The sequence below is a fragment of the Taudactylus pleione genome, unplaced genomic scaffold (assembly GCF_031769625.1).
Source record: "Taudactylus pleione unplaced genomic scaffold, aTauple2 ptg000749l, whole genome shotgun sequence".
Taxonomy (NCBI): domain Eukaryota; kingdom Metazoa; phylum Chordata; class Amphibia; order Anura; family Myobatrachidae; genus Taudactylus; species Taudactylus pleione.
This window is the reverse complement of record NW_028285151.1, coordinates 1,199,473-1,226,379: the sequence shown is the minus strand read 5'-3', so window position 1 is coordinate 1,226,379 and position 26,907 is coordinate 1,199,473. Positions and strand designations below refer to the sequence as shown.

The 26,907-nt window shown below is 43.4% G+C and overlaps 1 protein-coding gene across 2 annotated transcripts in view; it reads left to right on the top strand.

Annotated features, from left to right (window-relative positions):
* The window catches only part of CORO1C (coronin 1C), a 95,810-nt gene that overhangs the window by 34,702 nt on the left and 34,201 nt on the right, over window positions 1–26,907 (top strand). For both annotated transcript variants that reach the window (XM_088457271.1, XM_088457270.1), the window contains exon 2: window positions 16,305–16,504. In XM_088457271.1, the coding sequence (XP_088313397.1) occupies window positions 16,310–16,504 (195 nt within the window). In that variant the 5' untranslated portion in view covers window positions 16,305–16,309. The remainder of the gene's footprint in view (window positions 1–16,304; window positions 16,505–26,907) is intronic.

The following is a 26,907-nucleotide window of genomic DNA, read 5'->3' as shown; positions in this document are numbered from 1 at the left end:
GCCCCTCTCTTCCTCCTGCCTCCCCCCGCCCCTCTCTTCCTCCTGCCTCCCCCCGCCCCTCTCTTCCTCCTGCCTCCCCCCGCCCCTCTCTTCCTCCTGCCTCCCCCCGCCCCTCTCTTCCTCCTGCCTCCCCCCGCCCCTCTCTTCCTCCTGCCTCCCCCCGCCCCTCTCTTCCTCCTGCCTCCCCCCGCCCCTCTCTTCCTCCTGCCTCCCCCCGCCCCTCTCTTCCTCCTGCCTCCCCCCGCCCCTCTCTTCCTCCTGCCTCCCCCCGCCCCTCTCTTCCTCCTGCCTCCCCCCGCCCCTCTCTTCCTCCTGCCTCCCCCCGCCCCTCTCTTCCTCCTGCCTCCCCCCGCCCCTCTCTTCCTCCTGCCTCCCCCCGCCCCTCTCTTCCTCCTGCCTCCCCCCGCCCCTCTCTTCCTCCTGCCTCCCCCCGCCCCTCTCTTCCTCCTGCCTCCCCCCGCCCCTCTCTTCCTCCTGCCTCCCCCCGCCCCTCTCTTCCTCCTGCCTCCCCCCGCCCCTCTCTTCCTCCTGCTCCCCCCCGCCCCTCTCTTCCTCCTGCCTCCCCCCGCCCCTCTCTTCCTCCTGCCTCCCCCCGCCCCTCTCTTCCTCCTGCCTCCCCCCGCCCCCTCTCTTCCTCCTGCTCTTCCCCCCGCGCCCTCTCTTCCTCCTGCCTCCCCCCGCCCCTCTCTTCCTCCTGCCTCCCCCCCTCCGCCCCCCCCTCTCTTCCTCCTGCCTCCCCCCGCCCCTCTCTTCCTCCTGCCTCCCCCCGCCCCTCCTTCCTCCTGCCTCCCCCCGCCCCTCTCTTCCTCCTGCCTCCCCCCCGCCCCGCTCTCTTCCTCCTGCCTCCCCCCGCCCCTCCCTTCAAACTCATGTCAGTCATGATTACTCTCCTTCGTTGTCGGGGGTGTACATAATACTTGCCCCTCTCTTCCTCCTGCCTCCCCCCGCCCCTCTCTTCCTCCTGCCTCCCCCCGCCCCTCTCTTCCTCCTGCCTCCCCCCGCCCCTCTCTTCCTCCTGCCTCCCCCCGCCCCTCTCTTCCTCCTGCCTCCCCCCGCCCCTCTCTTCCTCCTGCCTCCCCCCGCCCCTCTCTTCCTCCTGCCTCCCCCCGCCCCTCTCTTCCTCCTGCCTCCCCCCGCCCCTCTCTTCCTCCTGCCTCCCCCCCGCCCCTCTCTTCCTCCTGCCTCCCCCCGCCCCTCTCTTCCTCCTGCCTCCCCCCGCCCCTCTCTTCCTCCTGCCTCCCCCCGCCCCTCTCTTCCTCCTGCCTCCCCCCGCCCCTCTCTTCCTCCTGCCTCCCCCCGCCCCTCTCTTCCTCCTGCCTCCCCCCGCCCCTCTCTTCCTCCTGCCTCCCCCCGCCCCTCTCTTCCTCCTGCCTCCCCCCGCCCCTCTCTTCCTCCTGCCTCCCCCCGCCCCTCTCTTCCTCCTGCCTCCCCCCGCCCCTCTCTTCCTCCTGCCTCCCCCCGCCCCTCTCTTCCTCCTGCCTCCCCCCGCCCCTCTCTTCCTCCTGCCTCCCCCCGCCCCTCCCTTCAAACTCATGTCAGTCATGATTACTCTCCTTCGGTTGTCGGGGGTGTACATAATACTTAATTTGGAACACCTGTTGCACAAGGCTCTTATCGGTATCCCTTCTATCAAACCATGCCTTTACTGACAATTCACACTCTAACACGGTTGTATAATCAACTTCAAGAAATCAAATCTCATTCCATCCCAGAAGCTCCTGTTTCTGGGCATGATCCTGGATACGGCATCACAGAAGGTCTTTCTTCCGATAGACAAAGCCCGGGATATCCGGTTGTTAGTTCAACTGGTCCTCAAAACAAAGAAGGTGTACCTACTTCTTTGCGTCTCTTGTGGAAGATGGTAGCTGCTTTCGAGGCACTACAGTTCGGACGGTTCCACTCCAGAGTGTTTCAGCTGGCCCTGCTGGTCACAAGGGTCAGGGTCTCATCTGCTTCTACAGCGACAAATCCGTCTGAGCCAGGTTACCAGAGTGACCCTCCTCTGGTCCACACAATCCAACAATCTTTTAGCGGGCCAAAATTTCGGAGTGTGGGACTGGATCAATGTAACAATGCATGCCAGCCTTTGAGGATGAGGAGCGGTAGCCCTCGATTTTCATTTTTAGGGTCGATGGTCCCCTCTGGATCAGAAGTGGCCCATAAATGTGTTGGAACTCAGAGCGATCTACAATGCTCTGATAGAAGCAACAGAGTTGCTGAAGACTTGTTCGGTAAGAGTTCAGTCCGACAATGCTATGGCTGTTGCTTACATCAACTGCCAGGGCGGGACTCGTAGTCGCATGGCCATGGGAGAAGTATCTCAGATTCTCCGGTGGGAAGACAAAAAAAAATAAAAATAAAAAATCCTGTTGGCGGTATTAATCCAGGGTGTGACCCACTTGGAAGCAGATTATCTAGGTCGCCAGGATCTACTACCCAGGGGAATGGAAGCGTCATCCAAATGAGTTCAAAGCGCTGATATGATGATGGGGGTGTTTTCAGGTGGACTTCATGGAGTCAGGATTGAATCATCAATTCCCACTATATGGGCGGAATTCAATTGTTTTCATCCCCTATCGCGCCCGACGGAGCTATTCTATTCTTGCTCCTGTCGGGCGCGATCAGCTGCCAAGCGCTACATTTCAGCTCGCAGCCCCTGGGGGATGAGAGCTGAAATGTGCGAAAAGTGACATGTTTGGGCGCCCAAACATCACTTTTTGCGATCGCGCCCAGCACTTTGGTCGGGTTTAGCTACTTTACCCGGCTAAACCTGACCTCTATGGACGCGATCAGCGCGAAGAACGGCAGCAATTGAATGGCGGCCCGCGATCTCCTGTCACTTTAGACCGGAGATCCGGACCGCGTAATCAATTGAATTCCGCCCTGTGTGTCAAGAACTCGAGATCTGCAGGCGGAGGCAGTAGACGCTCTGACAGTTCCATGGATTTACAACTTCGTTTACCTTTTTCCTCCGATTCCAATTCTTCCTTCTAAAAAGGGATAAGACACGAGTCAGCCTCTGTCTTTCTCGTGGCTCCGAACTGGCCTCGGAGTAGTTGGTTCTCGAACTTTTGGTCCCTACTGGTAGATGACTCGTCGCCCCTTTCTCGGCACACGGATTTTCTACAGCAGGGTCCTTTCGTCCACCCCAACTTAGCACAACTGCGTTTTTAACGGGGTGTCTCCTGAAACCGATATCTTAGGACGCAGAAGCATCCCAGACTTGGTGATTCCCACCATACTGCGTGCCAGGAAGCCAGTTTTGGCTGCGCATTGCCTCATCTGGCGATCTTATATCGTACGGTGTTCCAGTCGGGGTCTTCCGTCTAGGACTTTTCAGTTGTCCCGGTTTCTGTATTTTCTTCAGAGGGGACTGGATTCTGGCTTTCGCCTTTGAACTTTCAAGGTTCTGCCATTTCTATTTTCTTTCAACGAAAATTGGCCCTCATTCCTGAGGTGCAGCCGTACCTTTAGGGGGTCTTGCGTGTGCAGCCTCCTTTTATACCTCCGATAGCTCCCTGGTACTTAGACTTAGCGCTTCTGTTTCTTCAGTTGTCCAGGTTTGAACCTCGGAAGAGGTTGCTATTAAGTACTTGTCTTGGAAGACTATCCTCCTCCTGGCTCTAGCTTTGGCTGGTAGAGTTCGGTATTGGGTGCTCTGTCCTATAAGCCACCTTATGTTTCATGCTGATTGAGCGGAACTCCGGACGGTAGCCACCTTCCTTCCCAGGGTTGTCGGCCTTCCATATCAATCGGCCTATTGTGGTACCGTCTTTGGTGGAGGACTCCGGTGTTTCTTTTACTTTTGGATGTAGTTAGAGCTATCTGCATCTATATGCCAGGACAGCGTCCCTCCGCAAGTCAGAATTGTTGTTTTGTCCTCCTATGATGCTGTTCGGAGGGGTTGGCCAGTGTCTAAGACATTGGCATGTTGGATTAGGCTGATTATTGATCAGGCTTATGTTCGTGCTGACTGTTGGCCTTCATCCATTTAGACTCATTCCACACGTTCTGTGGGTGTGTCATGGGCGGCCGGTGGGGGTGCCTCCACGTCACAATTGTGCCGTGCGGCTATTTGGTCTTCAGTTCACACGTGGGTGGAAATTTAGAGTTTTTTGATACGTTTGCTGCTTTGGTATCAAGTTTTGGCCGCCTGGTTCTGCAGGTTCCGCAGAGCGCTTCCGCCCGTGGGGAAAACTTTGGGACGTTCCCAGCGTAAGCAACTCCAGTGTCCCCTAGTGGATGAAAGAGAAAATGGGATTTTGGTACCTACCGGTAAATCCTTTTCTCTGATTCCACAGGGGACACTGGACGCCCACCTCTACGCTCTATGCCTGTCTGTTTGGTTTGTTTTCCGTATGTTGTATGTTTTGATTGTGTGTTCTTCTCTCCCTTTTACTCCGCTTGTTCTCCATCTCCTCTCGGTCTTCATTTTCTAAACTGGGGGCTGATGGGGCATAGAGGGGGAGGAGCTTCACAATTCTAGATTTTTAAAGTGCCAGCTCCAGTTATCCACACCTCTATACCCCAGCATAAGCAAGGTCCCCTGTGGAATCAGAGAAAAGGATTTACCGGGAGGTACCAAAATCCCATTTTCACAACAGCGTCAGGAAGTGTAGTGGTTTTCGACTACAAATCTTTTTCTGCTCTAGCCAGAGACGTAAGTTATTGTACATGGACTGTATGTGTTAAAACCTTTTCTTTTTACATGATACAAAACAGCAGAATAATTAAGGTTATATTCTTGTGACCTTCCTTTTTCTAAAGTGTGGCTGGGAGTTGTTCAGTTACATATATGACCAAAGGTGGGGTGAGGTTTGCGCTCTTTGGTTGATGTGACCTGTATGTTCATATAGGACTGATACTAGGAAGTATCACTTTGTTTGTGTTCTGCTGTCAATAGTCAGTAAAACACATTCCCTAGTTACTTGACAAACCTGTACCACTTGTAATAGAATAGGAATAATGTACTTTCCCTAATGTAATTTCTGTATAAATAATTATGAGAAACAACTATAAAGTTTAGTGAGATCATTTAATCATGTCATATATAAATAAGCACAATACTGCAGTCTGGGAGTTTTTATACAGGCCCTGTAACTCCAAGGTGATTAGTAATTAAGGGTCTAAGAAACTCTGCATTCACTTTAGTGTTCTGCTGAATCCATTACCTATACCAAACAGACACTGAAGTGAGCCATGACATCAAATACAAGGAAGGTGCATCAATTATTCACATTTATTTAGCGCACATATTATGCAGGTATTTACAGAATATATCATTCATCTTCAATAGTTTACTTAAGCCTATAGTTTATACATGACTCCCCCACTTTAACCAGACTTTTCAGTAGGTGGTGATGTTTTTAATCATCATAGGGACTATGGGAGTGTAGTTTTTATTTACTTTTCAATCAGTCCGTTACAGATATAACACCAATGTTAACACTGACAACATTTTTATAATTAGAGGTGTGTACAGGTGTGGCAACAATAAATTTATAAGGGGGATGGAGGGCACTAAGAACGAGAAGACATGGTGATAACAACAAATACAGGGGACATGAGAGCACACACATTCGTGCCCATTGATGTATAAACCTCTTTTTTTTTTTTTTTTGGAGGATCTATGTTTGTTATTTTTGTGTACTAAAACTGCTACTTGACAGTTTTGTCCTGGTAAGCGGTATGTCTTGTGAGGGTGTGCAGGGTACTTTGTACTATAATTCTAGTTTAATTCGTAACGTAGGCAGCTACTCTTATGGTGCATACACACGGTCAGATTTGTCAAATGAATGATAGAACGATTTTACCAACGATTAATTTCTGACAGTATTAAAGTGAATGAAATCGTCAAAATCTAACTACAAACACAGGGCACAATTCAATTAAATGCGAAGTGAATAACGCCGGGAATGAGCTCCAGGAGCAATTCAATGCTGCGCGAAGTTAGGTCGGGGAAGGCTCGTTCTCGCACCTTAGACAGGGTGTTAAGGTGCGAGAACGGGCATTCTCTGACTAAACTTCCCGGGGCGATGCTGTTTTCCCGGCGCTAAGGGCAGAAAACAGCATCGTGACTGGACTTTTGTCAGATTTCTGCTCGCATCCCCAGAGATATGCAAGAAGAAATCCTTATAGTCGGGCTTAGCAGCGCGACAAACGGAATAGCTCTGGGAGCTGATTTTCAGTGCTATTCACGTCGCGTTGAATAGAATAGTACCCTTTTAATCTTTTAAAAATCTCTTTAAAAAAATAAAAATTGTGTTGGTTTACTTTTTGTTTAACACTCCACCTCCACCTAGTACAAATGTTTTTGCCGGTTTTAGTGGGATTAGATGTGTGGAGCAGGATCTGGATGAATGCAGGAATACGATCGGTAAACTGTTCCTATCTTACCCTGATTCTCCCTCCGGTGTCTTGCTGCTGATGGCTGGGCTGAGCAGTGCTCCGTAACAGTGAGCACTTTGTTCTCCTGTTCCTTTGTCGATTACTGTGTCCCCCACTGGGGACCGAGAGCGACAGAGTCCAGGAGTGAAGTCTGCAGCTGTAATAGTGTAGACATATTGTGAACACAACGTTCACATTTTAAAGATATTTAAATATTCACTTTAAATACTAGTCCTGGCACCTAGTTCCGGGACTCCACCCTTTTAGAACCATAGCTGCTGGACTTCGTCCAGTGCTGTGGTGCATATTTTATACCTAAAAATAAATTTTATAATTACGTTGGTCCTGATGCATAGCGTTGGGATTTAAACATTCAGTGAGCTAGTAAATTACTCTCTCGTGGTCTTGCAGCTGCTGGACTCTGTACCATACTGCGACTCCAGTTTAAAAAAAAATAAAAAAATTTAATCTGTATACATTTTATAATTTGCAATTTAAAATTTTTTCTTATTTTCACCACCTTGCCACCGTTGACGCTAAACACAAACTCCCTCAGTGCAGTGATTCGCATTTTACCCACATGGCATGGAACCTGAATACAACTTCCCTAACCATTTTAAGGTTAAAACCTTTACTTTTTTTTTTTTTCTTGTTTTAAGGATTCAGTTTCTGTTTGAATCCGTTGAAGATTTTGGATTCAGCAGAATACTAAAAAGAATTGAATTTATTTTTAAAACCCATTTTATAGTGTGGTGTTTCCTAAATTGTATTTTACACAAGCTTATTTTGTTGTTTTTAACATAAGTTGCTGTTTTAAGATGATCATTGTACCTGGCTGTACCTCTGAAGGTGCATACACACGTAAAGATTTTCTGTCCAACCATCCAACTAGTTGATTGGTTGGAATGAAAATCTGGTAAGGTAAGAAAGCAAATGACAATCAGCAATTTGCTCCCAAATGCTGGAAAAGGGACAAAAACTGTAGTTTGATCTAAACAATTTGTTCAAACTTGTCTGACGACCATTTTCATCTGTTTTCTGGCATTTAGGAGCAAATTGCTGAACATCATTTACTCGTATACGTTACCAGATTTTCATTCCAACCAATCAACTAGTTGGATAGTTGGACAGAAAATCTTTACGTGTGTATGCAGCATTAGATGTTAAACAGGGTGTTTCACTTGCTATTGACCCCAAAGGTTTTCTTATAAGTTTTAAAGTAATTTATGTAACTAAGTAAAATTTGACACAGACATACAGTGCATCCGTAAAGTATTCAGTGTCACTTTTTCCACATTTTATGTTACAGCCTTATTCCAAAATGGAATAAATTCATTTTGTCCTCAAAATTCTACACACAATACCCCATAATGACAACGTGTAAAAATTTTTTTTTTTTTTTGCAAATTTAATTTAAAAAAAATAACACTAAGAAATCACATGTACGTAAGTATTCATAGCCTTGCCATGAAGCTCAAAATTGAGCTCAGTTGCATCCTGTTTCCACTGATCATCCTTGAGATGTTCCTACAGGTTAATTGGAGTCCACCTGTGGTAAATTCAGTTGATTGGACATGATTTTGAAAGGCATACACCTGTCTATATAAGGTACCTCACTTGACAGTGCATGTCAGAGCACAAACCAAACATTAAGTCCAAGGAATTGTCTGTAGACCTCCGAGACAGGATTGTCTCGAGGCACATCTGGGGAAGGGTGCAGAAAAATATCTGATGCTTTGAAGTTCCCAATGAGCACAGTGGCTTCCATCATCCGTAAATGGAAGAAGTTTAGAACCACTAGGACGACTCCTCCTAGAGTTGGCCGGCCATCTAAACTGAGCGATCGGGGGAGAATGGCCCTAGTCGGGGAGGTGTCCAAGAATCCGATGGTCACTCTGTCAGAGCTACAGCATTCCTCTGTGGAGAGATGAGAAATTCCAGAAGGACAACCATCTCTGCAGCAATCCACCAATCAAGCCTGTATGGTATAGTGGCCAGACGGAAGCCACTCCTAGACTCTGACCATGTGAGACAAAGATTGAGCTCTTTGGCGTGAATGCCAGGTGTTATGTTTGGAGGAAACCAGGCACCACTCATCACCAGGCCAATACCATCCCTACAGTAAAGCATGGTGGTGGCAACATCATGCTGTGGGGATTTTTTTCAGCGGCAGGAACTGGGAGACTAGTTAGGATAGAGGGAAAGATGAATGCAGCATGTAGACCTCAGACTGGGGCGACGGTTCATCTTTCAGCAGGACAGCAACTCTAAGCACAGCCAAGATATCAAAGGAGTGGCTTCAGGACAACTCTGTTAATGTCCTTGAGTGGCCCAGCCACAGCCCAGACTTGAATCCAATTGAACATCTCTGGAGAGAAAAAAATGACTCTGCACTGACTCTTCCCATCCACGCTGATGGAGTTTGAGATGCGCTGCAAAGAGGAATGGACGAAACTGCCCAAAGATAGGTGTACCAAGCTTGTGGCATCATATTCAAAAAGACTTGAGGCTGTAATTGCTGCCAAAGGTGCATCAACAAAGTATTGAGCAAAGGCTGTGAATACTTATGTACATGTGATTTCTTAGTTGTTTTTTTTTCATTGCAAAAATCTCCAAAAAACTTTTTTCAACGTTGTCATTATGGGCTATTGTGTGTACAATTTTGAGTCCAAAAATTTATTCCATTTTGGAATACGGCTGTAACATAACAAAATGTGAAAAAACTGACGCGCTGTGAATACTTTCCGGATGCACTGTACCTTGGTCTATGAAAAACATGAGGTCATAGCAAGTGTTGAAAGTGTTCGCCATTAGCATATATGCATGCGCAAAGGGAAGGCCAGCTGTCCAAAATTCAAATAGGGGAGCCACACCAACTGCCAGTGAGGATGGCAGTTGGTGTGGTTCCCCTATTTGAATTTTGGACTGTGCTGCAGACCCACCTCTGGAGCCACCACTGCTAGCCAGTAGGTATTCCTGCTTCTGACAGTGATATTGTGTACTGAGGCGTCCACATTCATTGTGTCTGTTACGTGCCCATATGAACCTTTATCGACTGGACAGTATGTCTGGACAATAAAAACTCGCTCTTCAGCTCTGTACATGTTCATATCTGCACGTAACGCACAGACACGAGATGAGGCCAAATTTCACAAAATTACATCAATTCCTTTAAAAGTTATAAGACAAACTTTGGTGCCAATAGCGAGTGAAACACCCTGTATATGAAGACTGTTATTGCAACATGGGAATTAAACTGTAACTGTATTTGGTATTTTTAAGTTTATAAATTGGGTGTTATCTCCAATCAGCCAGTGACTATGGTTTGAGTCCACCAGGTACTTTGTAGTTTTTTTGAGAAACCCACATTTAAGTAGCAGCCAATCTTCCAATTTTTGCAACAGTGTCGAGGTACAAATGTCATGGAGTTCCCATAGCAGTACAAATCCTGCTCTGGTAGGTTAGAAAATGTAAATATCTGTCAGATTTTGCAAGATATATATAGGGGCCAATTCAATTATTTTTAGCGCTGCAATAATTAATGGCCATCCGTTGAAGCAATTAAAATGTGTTTGGGTGCTCATTATCTCTTGTCCCGCTGAATTAGATTTAGGTTTAGCTGTGTAAAACTGTCAGTGCACGGATTTTGTTGCTTGCCACCTCAGGAGGCTGCGAGCAGAAATGTGTGCAGTTGGGGCATTCGATCCCGAGCGGAGCAACAACTGAATTGCTCTGTTGCGCGTCCACTAATTAACTCTCTGCATAAAATAATTTAATACATCCCTTTTATTTTTACAACTGATGTGCTGATGTCCCAAAAGCATTAATTAAATCTTAGGGTTACATTTAAATAAATGAAAATCAAAACAGACAAGGGTTTTAGAAAAAAAAAATACAAATGAACACTGCCCTGTTCAGGTATGTGTGCAACATTCTTGTGACCTTCTCACAGCAAATGTTGTATTGCTCTGATTTTTCTTTCTTTTACCAAATTGTCCTGACTTGTCCAAGTATGCAATCGAGGTGCATGTAATCTGTTTTCTTACAGCTGAAAACAACTGTCATTTGTAAGGCTATTCAGATATTTTCATGACAGAGGTTGGGAGTCTTGAGTTGTTAGATAAAAAGGCAGCATTGTTATGTGTGTGGTGATTAACATTTTACTAAGTTGGTGAATGGACATTGCTTTCATCTTTGAGATGGCAACACATGCTTAGGTATTGTTCAACTGGCCTGATATTGTGTGGTGCCAATAGAAGCACAATGCCATTGATGACCCATTCAAGTTCCATAGGCTTATTGTCATGCATTGAGAGGTTATGAGCTGCGCTACCTTTTGTGGGCTTCTAACACTTGAGTCTGTGCTGTGACCATTATCTGTGAAACTTTCCAAATTCACGGTTACTAAAACAGAACTTTGTTTGAAACAGGCGCGCACTTCTGTGAGAGACAAGTATGTGCTCTGGTACAGTTCAAAACCCTATTATTGTCATGTATGCTAGGTGATGCTCGCTATGAAACCTGCATGTGTTGTGGTCATCTGTGGTTAACAAGTATGTTGGACTAAGATTAAACTGCCTAAAAAAACTGGGTGTTCTCAGAACTATTCAATTCACTGCGCTGTTAAGTCCCACTGAAATTTAGAAAATTGTGTGCATAGCAATATCGTGTTACAAAAACACAATCACTTTGTTTTAAAGGCATGCAATGAATTAAAACTAGGTTTCCATTACATCCAATGTATAGAAAAAGATTGCTGTATGAAATTTTTGTAAACACTGATGGCCACATAAGGTAGAGCTATACCATAGATATAAAAAGTGGGAGACGCCAGTTAGCGCGCCTAAAGCTGGGTGTTTTGTCACACTAACCGGCATTCTCCGACTGAAGTTCTGGCCACAAAGGCTATTAGCCCCGCGCTAAGCTGAAAATCAGCATCGCGACCAGCACTTCAGTTGGATTTCTGCTCGCACTCTCAGAAGGGTGCTAGAAGACATCCTTTAGTTGGGCTAACAGCGCTGTGAATTGATCAGCTCTGGGAACTCTTTCCTGGGCATATTTACCATCGCACTGAATTGAATCGCCCCCATTGTGTAGGGGAAATACTGTATATGCAGATATGATTCGGTGTGGGCTGCTTGTAGTACTTTGCAAGTAGTCTAGGGGTGGTATTCAATTGTTGCACCCCTGTACGCGCCCGCCAGGAGCTATTCAATTGTTTCTCCTGTCAGGCGCAATAAACTGCCGGCGCACCATTTCAGCTCGCAGCCCTAGGGCAGGTGCGAACTGAAATGGGCAAAAAGTGACATGTTTGGGCGCCCAAACATCACTCTTCGCGATCGAGCCCCCCGGCACTTTGGTCGGTGGTTTACATTGCTAAACCCGACCACTTTGGGCGCGATCAACGCAAGAAACGGCAACAATTGAATAGCGCCCAGCAATCTCCCGTCACTTTAGATGGGAGATCGGGTGCGCTATAACCATTAAATACTGCCCTAGTAGTCATATGAATATACTTTTCTACCTTATATGGCCCTCAGTGCTTATGAAAATTTCATACAGCAATCTTTTATCTTCCTTTTCTATACATTGGATGTAAATGGAAACCTAGTTTTAATTCATTGCGTGCCTTTAAAACAAAGTGATTGTGTTTTTGTAATACAGGATATTGCTATGCACACAATTTTCTAAATTAGGATGTCCAATCATAGCGGTTAGTATCATTCCTATTTCTATGACTGGATGGTATTTTCAGCCCAGATAGTCGGATCTAGGTCACTGTCTCCATCTGCAGAATAATAACCAGTGAGCAGTCCTTCCTCTAACAAATAGAACTGATTTACATATTTCTTTTATGGGAATTTACTCAACGGCCAATAAATCTTTGCTTGTAATGAGACTGAAATACCTGTGCTGTATTGAGTGGCTAAAGTGAAGGAAGCCTCGTAATACATATTCTCCATATCTGTAGTTATTTCTGTACCTAAAAGACCCCCCTCTCCGCAAAGGGGATAAAAAAGAGAAGAAACTTGGGTAGGACTGTGGGTGAAGTAATGCAGGTTACAGGAGAGAAATGAAGTTTGGCATTGTTGTGTGCATTCACCTCAGAATAACATCAAAAGACACTCGAGCACTCCCATAGTAGCTTCAAAATGGTAAAACCTGGGAAGAGGTAGTTTATGGTGTTGCACATTTGCCGCCAAGTTTTATGCTACTAATATTTTAATACCATTTAAGTAGCAGGCTTTCACAGTTATGTTTTAAACCTATTTCCAACAGCAGTTTTGCATTTTGCATCTCCTAGCTTGAACCAGAGCCCCACAAGAATAATGTAGCTATATACAGTGCCTTGCAAAAGTATTCCCCCCCCCCCCCCCCCTTGCATTTTTCATGTTTTGTTCCCTCACAAACTGGACTTAAAATGGATTGTTTGACGGTGTGCATCATTTCATTCACAGAACATGCCTACAACTGTGAAGTGCGCTTTTTTTTTTTTTTTTTTTTTTTTTTTTTTTTATATTGTCAAACATTTAGGACAACATAACAGAAAACTTCAGCATGCATAACTATTCAGTCAGTACTTTGTAAAGCCACCTTTTGCGGCACTTACAGCTGCAAGTCTCTTTGGTTAAGTCTCTATGAGCTTGCCCCTGGGATTTTTGCCCATTCCTCAAGGCAAAACTGCTCCAGCTCCTTCATGTTGAAGATTGCTGTTCACAAGCAGAAACCATCCAAGTCTGACCACAGATTCTCAATTGGATTGAGATCTGGGCTTTGGCTAGGCGATTACAGCACATTTAAATGTTTCCCCTTAAACCACTTGAGTGTTGCTTTAGCAGTATGCTTCGGGTCATTGTCCTGCTGGAACGTGAACCTCCGTCCCAGTCTCAAATCACAGGCAGACTGAACCAGGTTTTGCTCAAGAATATCCCTGTATTTAGCACCCATCTTTCCCTCGACTCAAATCAGTTTCCCAGTCCCTGCTGCTGAAAAACATCCCCACAGCATGATGCTGCCACCACCATGTTTCACTGTGGGGATGGTGTTCTTGGGGTGATGGGATGTGTTGGGCTTGTGCCAGACATAGCGTTTTCCTTGGTGGCTGAAAAGTAAAATTTTAGTCTCATCTGACCGGGGCACCTTCCTCCATACATTTGGGGAGTCGCCCACATGCCTTTTGGCAAACTCAAATCGTGTCTTCTTAGTGATAAAAATAAGTAATGGCTTTTTTTCTGGCCACTCTTCCATAAAGCCCAGCTTTATGGAATGTACGGCTTATTGTGGTCACATGCACAGATACACCAGTCTCTGCTGTGGAACTCTGCAGCTCCTTCAGGGTTACCTTTGGTCTCTGTGCTGCCTCTCTGATTAATGCCCTCCTTGCCCTGTCTGTGAGTTTTGGTGGGTGGCCCTCTCTTGGCAGGTTTGTTGTGGTACCATGTTCTTTCCATTTGATGATGATGGATTTGATGGTGCTCCGGGGGATCATCAAAGATTTGGATTTTTTTTTTATAATCCAACCCAGAATTGTACTTCTCAACAACTTTGTCCCTGACTTGTTTGGAGGGCTCCCCTGTTTTCATGGTGGGATGCCTCTTGCTTAGTGGTGTTGCAGCCTCTGGGACCTTTCAGAAAAGGTGTGTTTATACTGACAGATCATGTGACACTTAGATTTCACACAGGTGGACTTCATTTCACTAATTATGTGACTTCTGAAGGTAATTGCTATGAAGCTCCTCAAAAGTTCTGGTGCAACCAAAGGGGGTGATTACATATGCACATGCCAATTTTCAGAATTTTATTTATAAATATTTTTCTCATTTCACTTCACCAAATTAGACTATTTTGTGCAGATCCATCACATACAATTCAGATGATAAAAAATTACATGTTGTAATGTAACAAAAAAGCTAGAACAGGGGTGGGCAATAAGCGGCCCTCCAAATGTTGTTGAACTACAAATCCCAGCATGCTTGCAACAGTTTAGCATGTACAAATAGCAAAACTGTGGTAGGGCATGCTGGGATGTGTAGTTCTACAATGCCGCTTATTGCCCACCCCTTCCCTAGATGTAAAGCTGGGTACACACAGAATGATCATCAGCGATAACTATATCAGATTGGCCTGCATTCATGGACAATGATCGATATAATTATCGTCCAGCGGGAGCGCACATCGTTGCTGGTTCATTGCATACACACCATGTGTCGAACGATATCGTTATCGTTCATATCATTAAAATATATAATTCCGTGTGTACGCACCTAAACTGTGCATAGAAAGCATAAGCTTCTTTAGTCGGATCTGGTCTAGGGCATCACTTTTCCATAGAATGTCTGCTGATCTAGAGGAGAATTGCCTCCCTGAGACTGGGAGTAGCCACTACAGCCAGTAACAATGTGATTTGTTCTATTTCATTGTGATGGTCACTGCTTCCAACTAATTATCTCCCTTTGTAGCCAATAGTCGTTGCTACGCAGAAGCTTTTCCTTCTGGCAGATACTAGGTTAAGCTTTTCAATTGCATGCTTGCTGTTGGGCTAGTGCCAGCTCTAATTGGCTGCACACCAGTGGCAGACGCTTCCTTTATTGTTTTTTTCAGTCTTATTTCGTGAAGTCTCTGCAGGACTGATGTCACTGCTTTTCCACGTAGCAGAAGGAGGAGCTAGGCTGTGTGATACGGATCTTACCTATTGATCCCCCTTTAGTTGCCTTTAAAGCATAGTAATATAGTTGTGAAACCAATAATTATATGTAATTTATGACCAAAGCTCATTGCTTCCATTCATGGATTGTGAAATGTTGCCAGAGTTTTCTTTTATCCTTGAATTGTTTTCTTTAGGAAACCACAGGGAATGGGTGTGCTCTCTATTAGAAGCTTCTTAATGCATTACTGTGCTGTAATTTGCTATCCATATTTTCCAGACCACCTGTGGATCTTTTAAAATGTCAGTAATTATAACACCTGGAAAACATGGAACTGGATAACAGATCTGGAAAACATGCAACTGTCAGGGGTTCATAAGAATAGAGTTTACCCCCCCCCCCCTGTCCCCATTATAATGGTTACTACATGATTTTTCACCAAATAATGAATAGTTTTTTATGTTCTACTACACAGTGCCTTATGTGTGTGTGCATGAGATCGAATGTTAAATCTAGCAAGCTCTTTATGCCTTATGCACATTCCAGAGCCACCTGCTGTAAGGAACCTTGCACAGGAGCTGTATAAGACTCTAGCTTGGCATATTGGGCTTTATGTTGCACTTTGATGCATGCAATGTTTGCATTTAGTTGTAATTTTTATTGTGTATTGTGCCCGCTGTATGTATCGCCTCTATGCCCCCTTAATTTGAAGGCAAGATTTACAGTTGAATTATATCTAGTTTTTATGTATTTTGTCACTAAAGTTGCCTGAGAGAAGAGAACTTCTAGGTCTAAAACAGTGCTATACTGTATATGGAAAATGGTACAATGTTCGCTTGACTAAAATGCTTTGGGTATGGGACCCTGGTGGTTGGGATGCTGGCCGTCAGAATACTGACCGCAGAATTCCGACACAATTAGGTAAGTGGCGTAACCCCTAATCTCCTCCTCATAGCATAATCCCTATACTTAACTCTCCCCCTAACACTAATACTTACCATTGGGATGCCGGTCGTGATTTTGGAGATGGGACGGCACTGGTATTGTGACCTCTGCTGGGATGCCAACTACATTGAGACTAAAAGAACTACTGTGGAAGTCTAATATGGTACATGGCAATAATTTTCTTGCCATGATAACTCATGTTTAACTTCTCTTTTCAAATAACCCAGTTTATAAATCTGTATAGTAAATTGCATTGACCATAAGGTGTAGATGTGTGCCTTCACTCTTGTCTATACTGACCAATGCATTATTTCTTTGTCCCTGCAGAAACCATGAGGCGCGTGGTGCGACAAAGTAAGTTCCGGCATGTCTTCGGACAGGCTGTGAAGAACGATCAGTGCTATGATGACATCAGGGTTTCCCGCGTTACTTGGGACAGTTCCTTCTGTGCTGTTAACCCCAAATTTGTTGCCATAATAATTGAAGCCAGTGGCGGGGGAGCCTTCCTGGTGCTGCCATTACTGAAGGTAAGTGGAAGGACAATGTGTCATTTTTTCCTATCCCTCAGAGATGAAGTGAAGGGGTATTTTTAGTTGCTAAACTAGTTCTCTTCTAGATTAGCCTTTTATGGTTGTCAACCCCAATAAGCTAATTTTGGTCCTAGTAGTGTCATTGCACTGCGTTTTTCTTAAGTATTATTGTCACTTTATCATCCATGTACGCCTCTGCTTCCTGGCACCTCTTGGTGGTGGTTATGGTGCAGTGATGTCCGCTTGTGTGTCTGTACCAGTCATCGCTAGATATTTTACCCAAGCCTGAACCTCAAACATTTTGCTTGATGTGTAATTTATGGAAATAAACACAATTCTGAATCTAAGGAGCTGTCCATTCATGCTCTAATTGTATCTGTCTCTGGCAAACCTTGTGGCCACAGCAACAATAATGTACAATGGGGCAATGCCATGCTTTTGTTCAAAACGAGAGAGATGACCAAACTATTTTACTATTGTGTTTTTCGAAAGATTACCTCTATTGGCCTGTCTATATGTTCATCCATACTGTATGTTCATCTGTTTTTGCAAATATTTTCCTGAAATACGTGTTTGTTAAAGTTACTTGTATATGTTGGATGTATAAACTGGTAGTGGGAGACTGTTAACACGTCACCAGGAGAATCTCTGTTCTGTGGGATGTGACCGTTTAATGATCACCTTGTATTTGTAGTTTTAGGGCTTCACTTCTTGCTGGTCTGAGATGTGATTTTTAGAAATGAAAAGGAGACTAACCATTTAATAAGTACACTTTATGTACTTGTATAGTGGTACTGCACTCCTGAACTTCGAGCTATTCTATTTAAAATCGTAAGTTGAAATGCATGTATATATTTGGAAACCTACAAACATTGGGCACGATTCTTTTCAACGTGAAGTGAATAGTGCCGGGAATCTGCTCCTGGAGCTATTCAATTAATTTGCACTGCTAAGCCCGACTAAGGATTTCTTCGGGGATGCGAGCAGAAAGTCCAGGCGCAATGCTGTTTTCTGCCCTTAGCGCCGGGAAAACAGCATCGTGCTGGGAAGTTTAGTTGGAGAATGCCCGTTCTTGCGCCTAAACACCCTGTTAAAGGCGCGAGAACGAGCCTTCCCCGACCTAACTTTGCTCAGCATTGAATAGCTCCGGGAGCTCATTCCCGGCACTATTTGCTCCGCGTTTAATTGAATCGTGCCCATTGCCAACACTCTCCAGGTTTAGAGCCTACAAATGAAGTACTTTGTTGGTGCTCATTGGTGTACTGTCGTTTGGGTGTTTGGTTTTCTAACTTATCAGATGTGTTGCCATTTTTTTCTAGGATGTGCTGCAGGTGTTAACACACGGACCTATGCGACAACAGGGGTCACTTCACCCGTCAACACTCTATTATCGGGGATTTTTTTACACGTCTGATCAGATGCAAAAAAAAAAAAAAATGTAAATGCGGGCTGCCTTCAGGGCTAATTGGACAGCTTTCAGGGAACAAATAGGCTAATTAAATTCCCCCCTTAGTTTTTGAATATTTCATGTTGCAAACACAGGCTTAAACGCTACAGAGCTTCTCCACTTCCATAGTCACGCAGTCCTCTGCGATTACAGCTACAAATATAGAATGAGCACAGAATAGAGGTCTAAAGGTGCCTATCCACGAGACTATTAAAATGAGCGATTGAACGATATATATATCGTTTAATAATCATTCGATAATCGTTTGAAAAAACGTTTGCAGATTGTTTAAAAAATTGGTCTATTAGACATCTACCATCGGGCAAACATGCTGGTCAACCTGACGATAACCTCAGGTTCAGCATGTTTGCAGATGTTTGTGCCAACACTGAACGACTGCTCGTTCAGTGTAGGCACATCACAGACTGACAAACGACTGCACAAATACAATGTCGTAATCGTGCAGTCTTTTGCCTGTCTTCTTGTGGATGGGCACCTTTACACATTAGATATCCTATTCAGCCGATAAGCCTCTGTCTGCATTAAGAAATGTGTTTGCTATGGTGGGTTAAAGAATATACTTCTGTAGAAACTGTTCTAAGCTGCCAAAATCTGAACTATGTAGATGGCTGTGATCATTCTCATTATGTTTACAATGTAAAGCTAAATGCATAATCTTTTATTGATTGGCACTATCACCATCATGATCCCCTCTACCGCTTATTAATTAGGTTACAGATTCAACTTTATCCTCAATCTTCTATGATCATACTGTAGTGTCAGCTGGGCATAAAAGGTAACTGAAATAGCAGTGATGACCAAACCTTATTTTTGCTCTGGCAGAACATGGCTTTGGTGAATGGTGCTAAATTATGTTTATAGGACAAGTCTGTCTGTATCTGCCGTGGCCAAGGCAAGAGAAAATATCTTTCTATGTAGTTACTGTAAATCACTAATCAATAATATGCACACAGAGCTTTTAGCTGCTTTCCCACAAGTCCTTGAAGTATAGCTTGTATCAGTCACATAGTGGTTCTGCCTCCTGGGCTTGTTGATTCAGCCCTGCCCTGATATAACCAAAGCACTGAGAACACAGTATGCACCTCTTCCATTGCTCCTTGCTTTTGTCATGTGCTTCCAGTGTATCACTATTGCAGATTCACTACTAATCAAAGCTTTATTGAACGGTGGATTGTGTAAAGTTTAAAGCAAAGGATTCACTCATTTAATTATACATAGGTGATAAATATACAGACACTTTTGTTATACCTTAATTTATATTAATTTAGAGAGCAGTAATTCTGTTTATTGTATGTTGAATACAAATGTTTATGCAGCCGTCTTGCCTTAAAGCAGTGGTTCTCAGTTATTTTCCACATGGGTACCCCTTAATTACACATTTGCATTATATGTACAGGTTGAGTCTCCCATATCCAAAATGCTTGGGACCAGGGGTATTTTGGATAACTGAATATTCCCTATTTTGGAATATGTGCATATAATGAAATATCTTGGGAATGGGACCCCAATATACACACAGAATGCATTTGTGTTATATATACACCTTATACACACAGTCTGCAAGTAATTTTATACAATATTTTCAATAAATTTGTGGCTCAAGCAAAGTTTTTGTGTACAGAAATGAATTTCATTTGTTTTATACACACAGCCTGAAGGTAATTTTATGCATTATTTTTAATAATTTTTACCTTTTAGACAAAGTTTGTGTACATTGAACCATCAAAAATCAAAGGTTTCTATCTCAGTCATTCCAAAATTATTCCGTATTTCGGAATATTTGGATATGGAAGAATCAACCTGTACCTCCCAACCTTTTGCAAAGCAATACATTTGTAATGAATATAATTGCTATAGAAAATGCTTCGCGTATGTATACATTAAACATGATATATTTAACAGCGATGGACATTTTCACTTTAGCAGGTTGTTAATCTGATGCAGGAACCTGCAGATTCTTAATTGTGGGTACACACTTGACAGATATATCTGCAGACGGTCGTTCATACACACTGAATGGCCATCATCTGCTTGTGGTCCTGGTGGCCAGGGGGCGGGGGGGTGTCCCGCCCCCCCCTGGTGGCTGCCGCTGTGTGTGAATGGGTGGTCTGCAGACTGCCCATACACACTTGCCGATGGACAGATGTGTGCAGCACAGCCAATATGATATGTCTGTGAACGATGCAGTTCAGACATATCGGGTGTACATACTTGCCGACGGGCAGCAGGTATATTGACCGATCAATTGATTGGCCAATATATCTGTCAGTGTGTACCCAGCTTAAGACCTGGCTTTCATTATGTGTCTACTTACCACCTTTAGTGTTCACTCTAGCTCCGGCGGCAGGCAGGGTGCCGGAGCTAGAGAGGGTAACTTTGTGCGCGCGGGTGAAAAGGGGGCGTGGCCATAAAAGGGGGCGTGTCTATAAGACGCGTCCCCTTTTTTTATCATACTTGGGGGCATGCCTGGCACTTACGGACATGCCGGGCAGCCCCCAAGTGCTGCATACAGGGAGAACAGATGCCGGGCGCATGCGCCCGGCGTCTATTCTCCGCCGGTGACCGGGTCACCGCACATTTCTCCAACCGCGGGACACTGCGTCCCGCGTGTGAAGACTGCATCCGCAGCCTGTGAGGGCAGGGTGCTTTTTGCCCTCCTTCTGGAGGGCAGGGTGCTTTTTGCCCTCCAGAAGGAGGGCAGGGTGCCGCACCCTGCTAAAACAGCCTAGCGGGAACGCTACACCTTGATGTCCCATCCCTCCCCACCATTACAGAGCAACTTTCAAGAACCTCTAAAGTAGTGTTCACTCTAGGTCCGGCGCCGGACCTAAAAAGGACACTCTAGCATGTGCCCGAAAAGTGTCTTAAAATGCGCCCCCTTTTCATCAATCAGTTGTGTCTTCCCTGAAGAACATAAAAGCTTCAAATCACATGTCTAATAGTTAAGCTGCATACACACCGATTTTTTTTTTTTTTTTGAACGATTATAGTTAACTATATCGTTCGTTGACAATCGTTCACTTTCTGAGTTAAAACGATGACCGATTATCGTTCATGCGCGTTCACGTTTGTAGTTCAGTCAGACCGACCAACTCAACGATTTTCAGTAAGGGAATATGCAAAAATCGTTTGTAGTTCAAAAAAAAATCGTTCATTACATTTAGTAAATGAACGATTTTAGTAAAATTGTTAATTAAAATCGTGTGTGTACGCACCTTTTACAATTGAAATTAGTATTTCAGTCGTTTAGATGCTCTGCCAGTGGCTGTCTTTGTCCTCTCCATGATCAGGAACTCCAGTAGTTGATGGTCATTTAGTTATTAAGGTGTTTTTATACAAGGTGAGACAGACTATCTGATGGCCCCAATCAGAGAGGTTTTGGAACATTGATCTGAATTGTACTGTCCTGGTAGTGCACATGAGATAATGTCTTGCTGAGTTCTAAGCATGGCATTAATATAATTTTGACTGCATATAAATCCATTTACTCTATATTTAATGCACTTATAAAGTTAGTGGCTGGAAGTGCACAAACAGCTGATGGGTTGAATCAGGCCTGAATGTTAGGATAGCTAGTTATACAGGAGTTAATACAGTATTGTATGTGTTAGGGTAAAGCACTTCCTGTCTCATCTTTATATAGAGAGCCGGAAACATGCAAGCCAAGGAAAAATGTATATGTGGATTTGCTTGCACAGCACTCTATTCTGCTTTGGGCTGTTAGAGAACCCATCCCACATCAAGGGAAATAGGAGAACAAACTTAGTTCAGCTTTTCCCATACTGTAGAGAGAGCTTTTTAAATACTCATGTTCATAGATGTGATCTAACACTTGGTACGATTATATGCAGATTCACTGCTTGGCAACTATACCGGAGGGCACTGCTGTGCGGTGAAATCTACAATAATACTGTGTCCTATGAGTTACAGAAGGCCATATAGACTATAGGACATTAGCCTGTGTACTCACTCCTTGCTTATTGTGCTTTGTTTGCTGGGATGCTGCTGTGTATAGTGCTACATGCAGAGTTTCCCCATGTATAAAGGACATGTCTGTCTTGTGCGCACACCTTTTTGTCCATCCACTTATGCTTGTCTAATGTATGAAGAAAAGCCCACAATACTGTGCGGCTGTAGTGAACATTATAGAATGTTAAAACTTCATGTAAGAGCTCCCTGTATTAGAAATAAATACCCATACCAACTTGCAGCAGCTGTGCACATGTTGTTGTTTTTTTTTTTTTAATTATTATTATTTATTATGATGCCATAAGTGTTCCGCAGAGCCTTACAAAGCATATAAACAGGTGACCAGTGACTTACAGTACAATGCATGACAAGGACATGGTTAACATACATTGCTACATTAGCGACCATAACACCCACATAAGCAGCAATTGATTCGAGCCTTTAATTAGAAGTTCCCCCCGTAGATCTAGCTTGTGGATTGACTGTTATTACTCCAAAGTGAGGAGTATACTCTATTATGTTTTGGGAGCCCCTCAGAAAAATCCAGCAGCCAGCTTGATCATTTTCATTCTGACATCCTATACAAATAAATATTTTTAGTTATTACCCCCAAAAAGTTAGGCCCAGCAAGCCACTGATTTTCAGGTATTTGTCTTCCCTTGTTGTAACTGAGCTTACATTCCTTTGACAGTGAAACAAAATAAAAAAATGTAACACCACACATCTAGTTAACTTAGATAGAAAGGCGCTATCCTTACCATGATTCCCTGGGGTCTGACAGGAGATAAAGGGTTACCTGGCCACGCTGCACACACCCGTATGTGTCATGAGAGCAGAGAGACCATGCAGCCAATAAGCTTTCAGTACAGGAACAGTGATTGTGTGCCTGTCAGGGTTCAAATCATCCATGGCCTTATATGGTAACATTCACTGTCTGGATCAGGGAGTGCTGGAGCTGTGGGCAGGGGAGGAGGAAGGGAGGCAGCGTGAATACTCGTAGGATATAGCCCTGAATGATTGCATGCATGGGGATATTGTAACGTTACTGACTTTTTTTTTTTTTTTTTTTAGTGTCTCTTCACTGCTGTTTGATACATTGAAAGCTGACCAGTACAGTCCTGTGTAATACAGTACAGCTATAGAACTACTAAAATTTGGCAGAAGAGGCAGGCAGGGAATACTAACCTAACTCTTCCTGACACCTAAGATATATATTTTTTTTCTATTGATCTTTCTGCTGAAATGATTACCACTACTAGCTTTCATTCCCATTCACAGCGGAGGATGTATATATATGGATGTGCTAACGGAAGACTACAATGAAGGGATTTTTTTATTTTTTTCCCACATTTTAAGTTCAGCAAGTTCCCGACAAAATATTTCTGCTGATAATCTCTGAATGTATAATGATAGGTAATTTCAGAGGAGGGAGGACATATGCCATTGGAGATGATCTATTCAGTCAAGTCACAATTATGTCTTACATAATATCCTGTTTTTCCATCAGTCTAGTACATGTTTACCAATTGAGGGTCTATTTTGGGCTGAAATCTCTTCAATACACGGTCATAATGTCTTCGGGGGGTTTTTTTTTTCGTGAATAGATATTTTTTCCTAGATATATTGTATTTTTTCTTGGTGACTTCAAAATCGCAAAATGGAAACTTATTTCCAGAAATAAGATCAAGTGTTTGTATGTGAGTGTGTATTTGGACAGCCACCGATTGTGCAAGTTGTTGCACTTTAAAAGATGAGAGGTCTGTAATTTCCATCATAGGACAGAATTAGAACAAAAAATTCCGGAAATCATTGTATGATTTTTAAACAATTTGTATATTCTTGCGGAAAATAAATATTTGGACAGTCAAAAAGTTTAACTCAATACTTTGTAAAGTAATCAATCCAGGACCTTTGAAATGCTTCTTACGGAGCCACTTCTTAGTTGCCCGGGCGGTGTGTTTGGGGTCATTGTCATGCTGGAAGACCCAGACACGTTGCATCGTCAATGCTCTTACTGAGGGAAGGAGGTTATTCCCCATTCATCCTCTCCGTAATACGGAACAGTCGTCCTGTCCCCTTTGCAGAAAAGCATCCCCAAAGCATGATGTTTCAACCCCCATGCTTTACAGTGGGTATGGTGTTTTTGGGATGCCACTCATCATTCTTCTCCCTCCAAACACGGCGTGTGGAGTTTATACCAAAAAGTTCTATTTTGGTCTAATCTGACCACATGACATTCTCCCAATCCTTCTCTGGATCATCCAGATGGTCACGGGCAAACTTTAGAAAGGCCTGGACATGTGCTGGCTTAAGCAGGGGGACCTTTCGGGCGCTGCAGGATTTGAATCCATGACTACGTAGTGTGTTACTAATGGTAACCTTTGTGACTGTGGTCCCAGCTCTCTTGAGGTCATTGACCAGGTCCCCCGTGTAGTTCTGGGCTGATCCCCCACCGTTCTCAAGATCATTGATACCCCACGAGGTGAGATCTTGCATGGAGCCCCTGGTCAAGGGAGATTGTCAGTGATCTTGTATTTCTTCCATTTTTTAATAATTGCGCCAACAGTTGACCTCTTCTCACCAAACTGCTTGCCTATTGTCGAGTAGCTCATCCCAGCCTTGTGCAGGTCTACAATTTTGTCCCTGGCGTCCTTAGACGGCTCTCTGGTCTTGGCCATGGTGGAGAGGTTGCAGTCTGACTGTTTGAGAGTGTGGACAGGTGTCTCTTATACAGTTAACCAGTTCAAACAGGTGCCATTAATACAGGTAACGAGTGGAGGATAGATGAGCTTCCTAAAGAAGTAGTAACAGGTCTGTGAAAGCCAGAATTCTTGCTGGTTGGTAGGTGTCCAAATATTTATTTTCTGCAAGAATATAAAAATAAATTGTTTAAATATCATACAATGTGATTTCCAGAATTTTTTGTTCTGATTCTGTCTCACAGTTAAAGTGTACTTATGATTGAAAGATGAGGGAGGTCTGTAATTTCCAAGTGCAACAACTTGCACAATCGGTGGCTGTCCAAATACTTTTTTGCCCCACTTTGTGTGTGTGTGTGTATATATGTGTGTGTGTGTGTATGTGTATATATATATATATATATATATATATATATATATATATATATATATATATATATATATATATATATATATATATATATATAGAGAGAGAGATAGTAGTAATTTTTTTTTTTTATGCATGTTGATGAAATATAGGTATGAGTTTAGTTACTGTTTAACAGGCTTCTATTACTCTGTTTAGGAGTGGCAGCTGTCTACTCGGTGTTTCACTTTGTTTTTTGTTATCCTTATGGATCTATCAAATGTAGTGGGGACAATGTTGAATGTAATAAGAGAATAGGGCACTTGACCTGTGTATACTGAATACTGTTTATTCCCTCACTGGGAACTAATATGCACACTGAACAACAACTCTATAGGAATACAGCTTCTTATAATAAAGGAGTTTTTATATAGTATTCTCTACTGAATTTTAAATCTCTTAACATTATTTGGGTCACAATCTTGTACAGACTTTGCATTTTGATAAAATAGGATTTCCAATTTATCAGTAATTTTAACAAATACACTCCCCATAAAAAAAAAAAATAAATAATGGGGGGGGTGGAGTTGGGTTGGGGTCCCTATGACCACCCCATTTACAGTTCACATTACAAGGGTCCAGGTGCTCATATATAGCCAAGATGCTTCTAATAGCTTTTGTTGCATTATGCATTTACCAGTTATAGGAGACTAACTGAATGCCCTAGAAGTAATTTGTCGGATTTGTCCTCCTGCTTTAGGGAGTCAGACACCATCACAGGTAATTAGAAGGATTTTGGTTTGGCTGTACAAATCCCCCTAGCCATGGTGACTGAATGAAATATTAGCAAACTGGCAACCAGTGAACCTCTGTCTTCTGCAGTCAGGCCATGCTCTGGAATTTGAAGTCAAAACCTTGAACTTTGTCATGTTCCTCACACTGCACTGGTTTGGCAGGGAACATCATCCTGCTAAGAGGCCACTGCCATCAGAAAATTCTGTTGCCTTGCAACAATATTTACATTGGTGGTAACATCCACATGAATGCAAGAGACAAGATTGCCCAGAGCATCACAATGCCTCCGCTGTCTTGACTTCTTCCCATAATGCATCCTGGTGTCATCTCTTCCCCAAGTAAACAGCGCGTACACCTAGCCAGCCACATGTCTGAAAATGTGAATTATCAGATCAGGCCAATTTCTTTAACTGCTCCATGGTCCAGTCCCGGTTGTGTGTGTGTTTTACCTTCATGACACACTCCAATATTGCAATACAGGTTGAGTCTCCCATATCCAAAATGCTTGGGACCAGGGGTATTTTGGATAACGGAATATTTCGTATTTTGGAATATTTGCATAAAATAATGAAATATCTTGGGAATGGGACCCACATCTAAACACAGAATGCATTTGTGTTATATACACCTTATACACACAGCCTGAAGGTCATTTTATACTATATTTTTAATAATTTTGTGCATCAAAAAAAGTGTGCGTAAATACATGAAATTCATTTGTTTCATATACACCTTATAAACACAGCCTGAAGGTTGTTATACACTAATTTTAATAATTTGTGCTTTTAAGCAAAGTTTGTGTACATTAAACCATCAGAAAACAAAGGTTTCACTTTCTCAGTCATGCTAAAAATATTCCGTATTTCGGAATATTTGGATATGGGAGACTCAACCTGTAGTACACTAAATGGCTCTTGCCACACGTCGTTCGATTTACATCCCCAGCAGTACATGAAACTATGCTATGACGAGACTGCCTAGATGTTTGCTGGATACAGGCTGCACAGCACATGTTACATGCCAGGCAAATTTCCAAGCTAGAGATGGTCTCCAGACCAAGAACTTAAAAAATGCATTTCATATAAACAGTGTTTCTGCCAGGAAAGTCCTGTCCTTGCCCATA